Raw genomic sequence first — 14,349 nt, forward strand, 5'->3', positions numbered from 1 at the left:
TTTATTAAAACATTTTTAAATTGTTATGCTGCAGCCACAGAAAATCACTTTTTTAGCCAAACTAGAATTGACGAAAGTTAAAGAGTGTTTAGTTGTGTGCAGTTAGAATTTGTTCCACTCATAGAGAGCTGATTAGAGCTTTGTAATTGGTTGAAAGATAGTGGGCCCTGCTTAATTCCAGTGTATACAGCCAAGCAAAAGGATGTCAGCTTTCTTGCATGTAGTGTCCCATTCAGGTGGGAGTTGCATACTCTCTCTCCTTAACTCTAAAATTGTCTTAAACTTCAGCAGTGAGTCTGATGAGCATAATCATGCCCTAAAAAAGCTTACTTGCAGAGATGTTTCTGCTGAAACGTCCTCTCTTTATTCTTTTCTTCCCTGAAAAACTTTAGATGTATACCTCAGCTGCTTAGAGACTCAAGGAAAGCTGCTAGGAAAGTCTCAAAGGTCAAGTGAACCTTGTGAAGTTAGTCATATGGAAGTAGTGATACAGGTTTCTATTGAAACATGCTTTTCACTAGACTGTGGCTGGGTAATTTATTCAGCTTTTGCCCCAGTCGGCTCTGGGGGTTGCAGTGCTATAGCATGACGCATCATGAAGTTGGAGCGATGTGGGTTAGAAGGAGGTATCCTAGATGTCCAGATTTACAGCACCCAAGCAGACCTTATTATTCTCTCCTTGAACAGTAAGTGGGGGGAAAGAAAGCTTTGTGAATGCCACTGTGAGTCAACCTATCGTAGGTGTGAATGGCAGAGAGGTTGCAGCATGCTGTCCTCAGAGCAGTTGCAGAATGGATAGAATAGGCCTTTGATTTAAAAAAACAACAGAGGGACACAGGGATACTAATGTGCTTCATGCAGAAGGTCTACAGCTCCAGTCAGATCTTAGATGAGTGTTTTAGAAAACTATCTTATAGAAAACTTCATGCAGTGAAAAGTGTGCTCTTTGTTTGCAAATAGACATGCGTTTAATTTGGTTAGCTTGATTCCTTTTGTGAAACTTGCTGATGGAGGGGAAGAATCCGGGACTTCCAGGAGTGAAAGAGCCTGACATCATTCGCTTTGACTTTTTGGTCTTTTTATTCAGAGATCCCAACACCTTGGGCCTTTGGGTGTGGCTAAGGCATCTGTTTCGAGCTCAGGATTCTGACTGCATGTTTTAATCTCACTGTGTTGGCACTCTTGAGGTACCATCTGCCACCCTGATGTTCTGGCTAAACCTTAGTTCTTTCAAACAAGAAATTAAGCATAATGTAATTGTAAAAACTAAGGGGTTTATAGTCAGTTAACCATTTTATGCAATTGAAGATCATGTCCTTTAGGAAATATTTCTTTGTGTTCATATGCAGGTTATGCAATGCCACATGATTAAAAAAAAAATACAGAGCATTTTCATTATACGGGGAAAATTGTTCTCAAAATGTCCAAATTGCACTTTGGCACAAAGGCTTAGAGAAAAATACCCCGGCCTGATACGGTTTGACAGTTTGAGAATTTTGTGCCAAATGTCTCTGTTAATCTTTGTACAATTTCCTTATCAGCATGAGGCCATGTTCCGTAGTTTTCTTGATGTTCCACTAGGCTGTGAATAAGAGATTCTCCTACTTTGTCAGAGCATTTTTGTTGACCTTATGTATTAGTTAGGCATACTTGCTTAATAAAAAAAATTAAACCTTTACAAACTGGAACGTAGTTGCTTTGAATGGATATAGCAGAACAGGAAGACTGGTTAATTTCCTTAAATAAAGTATTTTTGGAGTCTGGACTGCCATGGAACTATGGAAAGTGGAGCTTTTGAAGATAACCTTGGCCAGCTGTGACACTCGTCTGAAACTTATGAAATCCCATTTTCTGCCAAGTTCCATTTTAAATTTAAGAACAATTAAAAAAAAAAAAAAAAAACTTCAGAATGCCAAATTGTCTATTTGAATATTTTTCTTTCTGACCACTTTTCTTTTTCTCTTTTCTGCAGGTATGGCCTCACAAGTCTTGGTCTACCCACCACACGTTTATCAAACCCAGACAAGTGCCTTTTGTAGTGTGAAGAAGCTTAAAGTAGAGCCAAGCAGTTGCGTTTACCATGAGAGAGCCTACCCACGGACGTATCTGAATGGTAGAACCCTTGGCATCGCTAAACCGACAAATATCGTTCGCTCATTTCAGACAAAAGACTCGGCAGGCAGCAGGCCGCGGGGGCAGAACTTTTTGCTTCAAGCCGTCGCCTTAAGAAGCGCAAGGGAGGACCCCAGGGCGACAGCGGCGCAGGCGCGGCAGAGACAGCCTCAGGAGAGGTGGGGGCCCTTGCAGGGAGCGGGGCCGGGGTGCAGCAGCAGCAGCAGCAGTGGAGGAGGAGGAGGAGGAGACAGCAGCAGCAGCGGCGGCGACGACGACGACGAAGGAGGAGGTTTGAACTTGGCGGACGGCTCCCAGAGATGCGGGCTGAAACGTAAGAGCGAGGAGCTGGAGAACCGGGGGAGCGCCATGCAGATTGTGGAGGACCTGTCCATGTTGCCTGCGATGTTGCAAACGAATGTGGGGAACCCCGTCGCCGTGGTGGGCGCCTCGAAGCAGAACGGCGTCGGCGGGGATGGGGATTACCAGCTGGTGCAGCACGAGGTGCTGTGCTCCATGAAGAACACTTACGAAGTCCTCGATTTCCTGGGCCGGGGAACCTTTGGCCAGGTGGTAAAGTGCTGGAAACGGGGGACGAATGAGATAGTGGCCATCAAAATACTCAAAAACCACCCCTCGTATGCACGGCAGGGGCAGATCGAGGTGAGTATCCTGGCCCGACTGAGCAGCGAGAATGCGGACGAGAATAACCTGGTACGGGCTTTCGAGTGCTTTCAGCACCGCAACCACACCTGCCTGGTGTTTGAGATGCTGGAGCAGAACTTGTACGACTTCCTGAAGCAGAACAAGTTCAGCCCCCTGCCACTGAAGGTAATCCGGCCTATCCTGCAACAGGTGGCCACTGCACTGAAAAAACTGAAAAGCCTCGGCCTCATCCACGCGGACCTCAAACCGGAGAATATCATGCTGGTGGACCCTGTGCGGCAGCCGTATAGGGTGAAAGTAATAGACTTTGGATCTGCCAGCCATGTTTCAAAAGCGGTGTGTTCAACGTATTTACAGTCGCGGTACTACAGGTAGGTTGACAACATGATCATGGGTTGCTGGGTGGTTTGGGTTTCTGTTGGCATAACCATAGCTTTCAGTGCCTTTCTGTCAAGTAAGAGGCTTAAAGAAGAGCACAAAGCTCTGACGTCTCTTGTAAAAGTCTTTAAACCTTCCAGAATAGCCTGGCACATCATGCCCAGTAAACTTCTTTTCAGAGGAGGTAAATTTTATTGCAGAGTAGTGGGACAGACTTCAAAAATTGTTCTGTACCACAAAGATGGCAAACATATATACTAGTGTATTCATTTCAGAACAAAGAAAGACCAAAGATGAGAGGCAGCCTTTTCTTTCTTTTTGACTCATCCAGTGGATCTGACTCTGTATAGAACCACAGTACAGGTTGTGCTGGGAGGAAAATTCCCCAAGTATGACATTCTCTGGACCTCCCCTCCCCGGAAAATGGCTGCTTTAAATACGTCTACCCTGTGTGTTTTTGAGAACTGGGAGGAAACTGGAGCGCACAGTGAAAACCTATGCAAACACAGGGAGGATATGCAAACCCCAAACAGATTTGCACCCCAGCCCAGAAACCAACTCAAGATCCTGGAGCTGTGAGGCTCTTATTGGGTGCGCACACACCTTGCTATTCAAACACTTCAAAACACTTGCAGTTGCTATTCAGTTTCGGGTACCACATTCTGGTGGTGCAGTACTGACGTGTGTTGACTAGATTGATATGTTTAAGAGACGTGTGGGTTTTCTACACAAGAATCAGACCCAGTGCTAACCTAGTCCTGTCAGGTCTGCGTGCAACAAAGCAATTTTCTCAATATGCCCTGCATAATGAGGAAATATTTACTGACCTCTAAAAGGAGGAACTTAATGAATTACTGGTTGAAGTAAACCATTCGTGTTTTGAATATTCATGGAAGGGAAGTGCTGTTTTCTTTACAGAATTTAATGGAAAACTGTATGTAGTTCATATTGGTATGACTCTAAAGCACACTATAGGACGTTTTGGGTTAGCAACAATAAATGGGATTTCTGTGACAGCAGTGGGAGGTTTGATGTAGTTCCTATAGTATTTCAAATAGGGGCTTTTTATTATATGGAAATAAAAATGCATGCTGGTTGAGGTTTCCTTTACCCTTACTGAGTCCACATTGCAAGTGAAAGTAAAAGTATGCATGTCAAATCCCTGTGATTTTTTTAAATTTGTTTAATGATAAGGATAAAATCTAAAAGGGATTTAAGTCAAGTTTTTTAAAGGCAAAAATTATAAGATGGTAGTATTAGCAAAAGGCTTTTTGATGGCTAACTTATACTTCCAACATACTTACACCTTAATGTACTGTCTTTAAATAGCAAGTATTTAACGACTGTTATAATCACAATGCTTAAACAACAAAGTCCTCAGATAGATAATGTAGATCACATACTAATTGTATGATGATTTTGTTATATTATACATTGTCCTAATAAATGTTAAGGTGAAATGCTTTGGTAAGATCATGGGAGAATTTGTTCAACTTGAGTGCGCGTTCTTGAAAGTTCAAACCTATTTTGTCGGTTACTGTTGTACTGTTTGGGTATTTTGTGTATATATAAAAAATCTGTTTTAATTTGCATGTGTGTTGAGCCGAGTAGGACTACTCTTCTCAGAAAAGAATAATTTGCATGACATTCCAGTTCAGACCTGCTGGTCGATTGATTCATGTGAACACATAGACTGGGAAGTTTTGTGGCAGTTAGTAATTTTCCATTTCCTCTGCCTGTGAACCACTATGACAAGTTATTACAAATAATCTCCAGGTTATTACTGTGTATCAAAAAAGGCATCTTTGATGTGGTGTCATTGTCACAGTGGTTACACAAAGCAGAATCGAAATCCAACTAGAGCATTTGGAAATAACTGTGCAATTGTTTTTCTTATATGAATATAGGAATCTGACTTTCCTTATTTAAAATATTAGATATGGGCAATATATACTATGTACCATTACATTTTTTTTTACATGTGGTGAAGGTAGGCTTCTGCTGGAGATTAAACAAGTTAAACGGGTATTAGAAAGGTTGTCTGATCATTTACAGCATTTGAAAAGTAGAGACATTTGCGTGTTACAAGCCCTGCCACTAGTTTGAAATGACATCTAATATTAAATGTAGTGCCCGTAACTACTTATATGATTGGATTACTAGAGAACAGAAGTCATGTACCACAGTTTTTGACAATACTGACTGCAGACCAGATGGCAGTGTCCTAAATGCCTAATTGCAGTCACTTTTCTGAGCAGTCTGTCTGTGATCACAGATCAACCATAGCTGTTTGAGCTTAAGTACATAAAGCTCTTAAAGTCTAAGGGAACCTATAACTAGACTATCCTGAGTTTTTGTTTGCATTAGTTTGAAACAGGCTGATAGTAATGAATGGTTTTGCTGCTGTTAGGTCAAGCACATTTTTGTTTTGTATAGTTATTGAATGACACTCTAGGCAGGCAAATACAGTGAAATAACCTTTTTTTGTAGTGTGGCATGTGGGAAATCGCTAATACACATGTAATATTTAAAATGGGAATTTTTACTTTTCCATCTTACACAAACTATTTGGATCCTAAAACGGAAGTAGTATCCCGATTGAACAGCGATTCTGTAGTCTGCATGTCTTTGCAGTTAATGCCTTAAATTGTGCAGTATGTGGAAATATTGCATCATAGGGATACTATGTGGGTTACATGGCTTTTCTGATGCAATGAAAACTTTGCCTGGCAGTTGAGCTCCTATTTCTGTAATGGTCTTGCTTTGGAATCTCAGACCATTTATTCTTTGTTTGCTTTTATGAGGGAAGGAAAGGCCACCATCTGAGGATGTCATCCAGCTAGGATTAATTGCATCATCTGATTGTAACTTGACTTTACCTTTCCTGTGAGATCCCTTAAGCATGCATACAGACAAAACATGTTATTTGGTGGCACTTTAGGCCCCAACATTCATTAACAATAAAAGTTTAACAATTCCCTGATAGTTGAGTAAAATAGTTTTTAAATGTAATTCTTAACTCTTGACTTTACATTTACTGCTTGAAGCAGATAAAGACTTTATTAATAAGCCTTTGACACTGACATTACATTAATAGGTTCCTTGTTTTACTTAAGACTCTCAGTTTGGCATACCATGTGCTGTGTGTGAGAAAAATCTTGACCTGGTGACGATCAAAACGAAATGAGATAAGTGAGGGACATGTATCCTTATATAACGCAGACAAAATCCGTTTTCAGTAGTAAAATTAAAATTTGAATCTAAACTTCTGCATTTCTGTATTTCCCCAACTTGGGTATTAACATAACACCAGCTGCTTTTCTTTACACACCTGCGGAATGGAATGTTAGGTACTGCAAATGATATTTTTACAGTGTGGCTTTTCGGCATATAGTTGTCATGTGACTGAAAGTTCTGTGTCTTATTCAATTACTGAAAGCAAATGGTGACGCTTAACCCACAGGGGAGAAAATTAATCATGAGACTTGATATGACTGACTGTAAACAGAGCCGAGTGCTGTGCAAAGCAACCATTTCACATCTGGGGGGAAAGATGAATGCTAAAAGCATTCAGTCAGCTAAAAGCACTATATGGAATTAAGTGTTTGAAGTTGCATTGGAGCTTGCTAAGTTGGTTTACTTTTGCTCCAAATTTGAAAGCATTTATTTTCATGTTAAGAAGACTGTACAGCAGGTACGTTTATAAAACTGATACAATTATACAATTCTTAACATACAAAAAATAAAATGGTACATGAAATGTCCCTTACGTGAATACACTCTGATACTTTAAATGATTTGTAATTGAGATATCCAACAAGGTTTAATGCCATTGTCTTGTATTACTAAAATCCTTGGTGTGCTGGTGTGGGTGTTTTTCAAATTGGTCACCTAGTAAATGAAGCCATAATAAGCCTTTTAGAATGTTCTAGGAATCCCACCTGAACACGGAAAGAGGCTGTTCATGTGCTATGTGGTTTTTAGAATACTGTTTGAAATACGCAGTTGACATTTGTTTTAATCGAATGATTAAAGTAACCTCCTTCATCCGCTCAAAGTTACATAAGGAACAATAGAACTGTCCCTCCCTGGTCAGGTCCTTTTCCCCAGTTCCGATACATGTGCATTTGCTCATTCTAAAAGGACGTAGGTTGCCATAGCTCATGTTATAGCTGTTAAATGTAGGAACTATAGAAACCTTTTGCTTGGATTGTTTTTCCTGCCTTTGTATGCATTGTCGGTGGAAAGTAGACACTGCCGCCCAGCCCAGCTTTATCATGACAAAGCCAATGTTCTGTTCACTTCCTTAAAAGAGGTTTGAGATCAGTGTGTTGTCACTGGATATTACTGCTGCCCAACCTAGCTTTAACATGACATAGCCGATGTTCTGCCCCCATCCATGAAAGAGGCTTGAAAACCAATGCTGTGATCGGGAGCGTGACAAGTACATATTTTCTGAGCTGCTTAATAAACCTTTGTATCCTAATTTATTTAAAAAAAAGGTAACTGAACTACTGAATAGTTTTTCTTCTCTTGCAGTGGTGGAGGAAATTAAAGTCCCGGGCATTCAGTTTTTGAAATGATTGAGATTGCAAAGTAAATCTGAAGTTGGCTTCTGGTTAAGCAGGGTTTTATGGATAGTTCCATGACTGAATTGTTTCAGCTGTAATATTTTATGGGGAAACTTGTGTAATTATTTGTTTAAGTATTTTAAGTGTTGAGGTCAAATATAAGTGTGTATTCCCACTGCCAGTAGGCAGATTGTTACTTCAGTTAGGATGTTATATTATTAAACGCTTTTTTTTAAGCTGCCTGACGCCACATAGGAACTTGAAATATATGTGGTTGTCTTCTTGTACAAAGATGAAGAGGGGACATTTACACAGCTGAATGTTCATTCAGGCTTTCCCCTTCAGTTTTCTGTGCAATTCCCAGTTTCTGAGGTAGCGGTCGTAGGGCTAATGATTCAAATGACATGTGCTACGTGCTATTAAAAGACACTGTGCTGCCAAGCTTAACTGTAGCACTGCATGTGTTGTATGACGGATCAGCTATAAGTGTCCTTTTGGGGAAAAAAGGCTTTATTTCCTCCCTCTCATGTTTGTGTTCACAGTATAAGCTGACCCTAACCACAAAGGCCAGATTATCACTAAATTTGTTCTCCGTAACACTTGCTTCTGGCATGGAAAATACAAAATAGCCTAAGATGGTTCCTCTTGATGGCTGGAAATTTTAAGTATAGGGTGTAGTCCCTTTTACATGGGTTTTACTGCCCTGAAACAAATGTGGAGTACTGTTTTATTCCCACTATTGTCTATACCACTCATATATTGTGGTTTAGCATACTGTACACTGTGGGGCCCAAATTAACAAGAACTCAGTCTTCTAAGAAAACGCCTAGATGTTCTTTGGTAATTAACATGAAAGTGAGTTTTAGTGTTTAGCTAGAATTATGAGTTTGACACTCTCCACTGAGCTTTGTTCTGTTTTTGGACAGGACATAAGGAACATCTACTTATACAAATCCTAAAATGCCAAAGATCTCCAGTATGTCATTTTCTGAAGATGTGGAGAAAATGAAGTCATGCGCCAAAATGTTTTTTTATTTATGGCTTTGATTAACATGTCCTCTTCGTTTTTCCTTGAAAAACCATGCTGGTGGGTGTGCATGCGTTTGCCCTGCGATGAACTGCTGTGATGCCCTGTCTGCCTTGTACCCTGTGCTTCTGTAGTTTATTTTAATGCCTCCTCAGTAGATGAAACTAAACCAGCAGGAATTTACTGTTGCCTTTTTTTCTATCCAGAAAGGCAACCGCTCTTCTCTCCCCTTACTTTAATAGCTATGGTGCTTCCAAACGTAATGACTGTAAACCAGAAACATCTTCCTGTTTCCTGAGCGGTGATGCACAAGACAGAGATTTGGGAAGTCAGTCCTGGGAAGAGGAAGATGTTGCTGCATAAGAAAATGTCCAGCATTCCATAGGGCCCTGCATACCCCTGCTGTCTATATGACACAATATGATACGGAGCTGCTGCTGCCTGTCTGGTTAGTGCATTGCCCAAACATACTGGGGGTTTGCTTAAAATAGCCAATGGGAGGTGGTCAGAGCTTGTTGACTACTATAGATGGTGAAGCTGTCTGGCTGTTGGAGTGAAGTAAGGCAGAACTAAATGCTAGTGGGGTCATTTTCTTGTTCAAGGTCAGCATGTTCCAATGTCAGCTGTTTTTCATGTTTGCTTTTACAGAGGGGAATATGTGCTGTATGATGTAGTGGAAAGCTCTGTTATCAGGTTCCGGTTGAAGAATTTGCATGCACTTCTGAAGGTTTAGCAAACACCTTTTGTCTTTTTATATTTTAGCTATTCATTGCCTAGGTGTGTTATTTTGCATTTGTGTTTTCTGTTGGTCAAGTGACTGACCCGTGCCAAAATGATTATGGAGAAATCCCAAATGTCTCAGCCCATCATATGTCATATTTACAAAGATTTTACGCTGAAAGGATTTTGCAATGTCATCATTGATTTGATTATTATTGAAGCTTTTTATTGCTTTTATTCCATTCCATATAAGAATGGCTTTGTATATGAGTAACATTTTATTTAAAATAATACTGTCCTTGAAATATTTCATGTATAATTAAATGTGCTGTGGTTTCAAGTCCAGAAAGCACAGAATTAGCAGCAAAGGGTATTTTGTTTTTTCAAAGATATTACGTAGTCAAGTTTACAGGATTGATAAGACACTAATCACTATTTTTCTTTTGAAACTGTGAATGAGCTATAAACTAACTTGTTCCCTTTCAGAAGTGTTTTAGTTCAACAACTTGCATAAATGAATTAATGAATGTTTGTAAAAAATGTGGCACTTCAAAGATTGGAAGAAATATTAACAATATACATTATATGCTATATACAGAAATGTAGCAGTGTGTCTGTGCACTGACAGGTTTTGAATTCTATAATATTCATATAACTCTACATGGTTAAAAAATTGAAAATGCACAAAAAAACCAGACAAATCACATGCAGGAAAGATCATTTTAGAGATCAGCTAGAGTTTGTCACTTAGTCATGTGGTATTGGCTCCTATGGACTGACTTCTGTCTGGTTCTGGCTTTGTGCCCTGTGTTGTCCAGATGGTTAGTGTCCAGCAACCTAAAGACGATGAATAAGTGGCTTTCTGGTAGTTGCTGGATGTGCTGCATGGGATGGTCAAAGATTAAATATAGAGCTCCCTTGACAGCATTGTGCTTAAAAATGGTCGCCTCTAGCATTGTTAATCATTTCTTCCCTATTTTATAGAATGTAGAGTCACTTATGGTCAGCCTATATTTAGCCTGGTAAATTCTAATGATGTCTTTTCCTTTGTTGACATCTTATTTGTCTAGTAGGGTTCTAATGCATGTGGAAATTTTAAGTGCCTTTTGGCACGGAAAAGAAAATTCCAGAATCCTCAGAGAATTAAAAAAAACATCCCACTTGAGTATGTTATTGCAGTTGCTGATTTACTCAAAAAAAAACCAGAGCTTTTACTCATTCATGCATGAGGCCCAAGGGAAAACAGGAAGGAAGCAAAAGGAAGTGAGCAACAAAAAAGTTTGTCCGAGCTTTTCTGTATAATGTTACATTGTGGTTTTCTTCACCTTTTAGGAAATGGTTCACGTGTGAGTGATTTATTCATGACTGTTAATAATTGATACAGCTCTGCGCTAGCTGCGGTATTGTTTTCAGGTTTCTGAGCGACAGTCCTTGAAGTGGAGTGTTTAGAGTCAAGGTGGTCAAAAGGCTGGCAGAAGGGGTGAATGGTCTTTTACTCCTTGTCGACCGGTTAACAATGTGTGGGCACATGCCTGTGGCCTCTGTTCCTAGTGATGTCATAAAGGCTTGCTGACACATTTCTGATTCATCGGTTTTCATATTGCACAAATCATAATGCCATTCACAATTTTGTCCCTGTAAATAGTTCACTTAAGAAGGCTGATTTTATCAAAGCACTTGATGCCCTGAGGAGGTCAGCCTTGAGCACTGCTAAGGATCAGTGAAACAAGGACTTCGGGACACACTTGGGAATTACATTAACATGAATTCAGCACTTAAAAGGAGTTATTTCTTCATGCAAAGGGTTATGAGGGGTGTGGATCAATTTGCCCAGCCATATTGCCGAAGTAAATTCTTGGATTCCAAGGAGTCTTTTATAAAATGTCTGTATGATATTCTTAGATCAAGAAGTTACTAGCAATGTTTTGTAACATTTGTGATGTTCCACCTTTAAGGTAATCGGGTAAAATGGCAGTCATTTATCATATAGCTGAGGGTCATGGAACATGTAGTCCATTGTACAGTTCAGTACGGTTCTTGCACACTTTCAACAAGATAAGCAAGGACCTAGCAAATGACAAATCTTGTTCGGTTTGATATTTACATAGAGGATATTGTTGGTGGGAGATATTGTCTTAGTGTAAGGATTTTTTTGGGGGAAAATAGTATAATAACTTAAACTGCAATTTAACGATTCCATTTATTAATCACAAGTTTATCAACTAGTACGGATGTTTAAGATTTCCTCTAGGCTTAGTTTTCACTTGCTTGTGAAATACCACAGTTTTGTTATCCACTGTGGATACAAACAAAGAATAAACAAAGACAAATATCCTCGGTGCCCTAGATTATACATTCATATTATCTATTCCTCAAGACAGCCAGGTATTTCTCTAATTTAAAGGATGTTAGGAATGCTAAAACTAATCTTATTTTCTGTGCATATCTGACATGTCTCCTTTTACCCCCTGATTAAAAACATGCTGGTTCTGATCCCAGTACTGGAAAGCAACATTAAGTAGAAAATGAAGAACTTAAAAAAAGAAAAGAAAGGTCAGCTGTGGTACAATTTCAAACATGAAAAATGTCTTATTGAAAATTGTTGCAGTACAAAAATCTGCCCAGTCTTGAATCCACCAATCATTTTCTGTTTATGCAGTGCATATACCAAGTCAGGTTATGGTGTTGCCTAACCTTTGTCAAACAAAAGGGTGGTGATTCTGTCTTTAAACAAGAAACAATAAATAATTCCAACATCTCTGTGGAATAAGTTGGCGAGTGTGGAGAAGAACAGAATTTGAATGAAAAGTAACTGCCAGATGGCCTTGATGGGACAGTGTTCTAGTTGGAGACAAGTGTTGCATTAGCACAGAGTGAGAAAGCACAGCCATACTGTACGAAGCATAAACAGGAACAGTTGCACTTCATTCTTGAGCTGCATGGATCCGCCAGAGATTAAAGTAAATGGATTCCAATCACTGTCACGTACTTGGCTGCAAGGTTGTATGTAAATGTATGCTCCAGTAGTGGAGTGTTATTGTATAATTATATTAATGATTTCATATTGCTGCAAGAGATTTTTTGCTTGTTCAGTAGGTGTGCCTGTATTTGTATTAAGCTTGTTTTAAGGGTTGGGGATCAAGTCTTTTAAACTGGACAAAGATTTCCTTTAGCGTTCCAGCCATTATTGTAAGGAGCAGAAAATTCTGTCCAAATAACTTTGGTGTGTAGTTCTTAAATTGCAGGCTTCCTGTTCCCTTATAAACTGGAAATGGTGATGGCTGCTGATTGTCTCAGCTTGGGGTTTTCCAGTAAGTGGGTGGAACAGCAGCTTTTGTACAAAACCCTGGTTGGATCTTAATTTTGAACAGATGTTGAAAGTTTAAGTGTTGCCCTCCACAGCCAGCATTTTGCTACCACATTGAACGCAAACTTGCTAAAATAGTATCCAATATGGAAATGTAAAATCATAGGCTAGGCATTGGGTATATTATCTGGCCACATCTTTTACTACTATTGAACAGGGCTGTGCCTTGTATTTTAAACCAGATCATTTTCCAGGGCCAACGACAATTTTTATTGTGGCTTCTCCATCCCTACCCCACTTCCTCCTCCAAAAAAGACTTTTTGGGAAATGGTGCTTGGGTAAAATGCAATATGTGAGCAGTAAAAAGCCCAAAACTTAGTTTATTTTCCTTCAACTTAAAGTGGGAATAATGTTGAGAAGTGTAGAATTCTGCATCAGTAGAGCAGAAGACTGCCTCATGCAGATTTAGTTTTTACTGAGTTCAATAATTACAGTATAGCATGGCGGGACAGACCCAAAGGACAGACACACTGCAAGGGGTTCCCAACTCGTATATAATAAGGGCTCAGAAAGAAGCTTTTTTCATATTTTGTGCCTGTCCTATTTTTTATATGTAATTGTACACCATGGAATCTTTGTTACTTTAAACCTGCCTTTATTTCTGTTTAGTAGATGTACCTTAGTGCTCTGTTTATTTTGCTGTATTTTAGGTGTTAATCAGAATCTAAGTGACTTTTAAAGTTGTCTAATTACACCTCTATATGTAGCTTAGTTGATGATGATTTTTACGAAACAATAGAGTTTCAGCTCTTCAGCTTTGAGGCGCAGGAGAACTGGAACAGAAAAATAGCAATGGCAAGATAAGCTTTCAACATCCTTATTGTGTTTCAGCCCAGTTCAGTAGATGTGTAAATTAAAATCCCCCTAAACTTTACCTTAAAACTGAAAAATTCCAGGATCTTTGATATTTAGAACGTACGCTTTCTAGTGAAATTGAGGTGTAAGATGCAGGAAAATGATTTCTGAGAGTTTTAAAAGATTGTCAGTACTTTTTACATTGCTGTTGGCTGATGTGCTCTGTTCTAGAAACCCAGATCTACTGTTCCTATATGATTTTTTTTTGTGCCAGACTGATCAATCACCATGGTGTTTACTGCTATTCCCGCGAACTATGCTGTACGTTATACATTTGTATACCCTTCGTGTTGGAAGATGATTATCAGCACACCCCCCAGCACTAAAGACCATCTTGACTCCTGTGATTCATGAATCACCATTCCAAAATAGTGGTAGAACTTTTGTGGAAGTTGGAATCATTGGGACACTTCTTACATTCATCACAGGCCTGTGTACCCCTTATTCCTACAAGGGGAGAGTCTCTAGACCCAGTAGCTGTACTAACACTAATTATTTTTCTTTTCTTGGAGTAATTTTGAAAAATACTTCTGAATATTTTGTTGAATCGCAGGATCCCATTTTACAGTCATGGGTTATATCAAGGCAGGAACCCTCAAATGATTTTAGATTATGGCTCATATACTTGTGCAAGTGACCTTTGTGTTAAGGCT

General features: G+C 39.4%; 1 protein-coding gene across 4 annotated transcripts in view; it reads left to right on the forward strand.

Annotated features, from left to right (window-relative positions):
- hipk3a (homeodomain interacting protein kinase 3a) overlaps positions 1-14,349 on the forward strand; it is a 66,430-nt gene that overhangs the window by 17,312 nt on the left and 34,769 nt on the right. For all 4 annotated transcript variants that reach the window (XM_015338227.2, XM_015338226.2, XM_015338229.2 and 1 more), the window contains exon 2: positions 1,973-3,149. In XM_015338227.2, coding sequence (XP_015193713.2) covers positions 1,975-3,149 — 1,175 coding nt within the window. In that variant the 5' untranslated portion in view covers positions 1,973-1,974. The remainder of the gene's footprint in view (positions 1-1,972; positions 3,150-14,349) is intronic.

Source organism: Lepisosteus oculatus, chromosome 21, assembly GCF_040954835.1.
Source record: "Lepisosteus oculatus isolate fLepOcu1 chromosome 21, fLepOcu1.hap2, whole genome shotgun sequence".
Taxonomy (NCBI): Eukaryota; Metazoa; Chordata; class Actinopteri; order Semionotiformes; family Lepisosteidae; genus Lepisosteus; species Lepisosteus oculatus.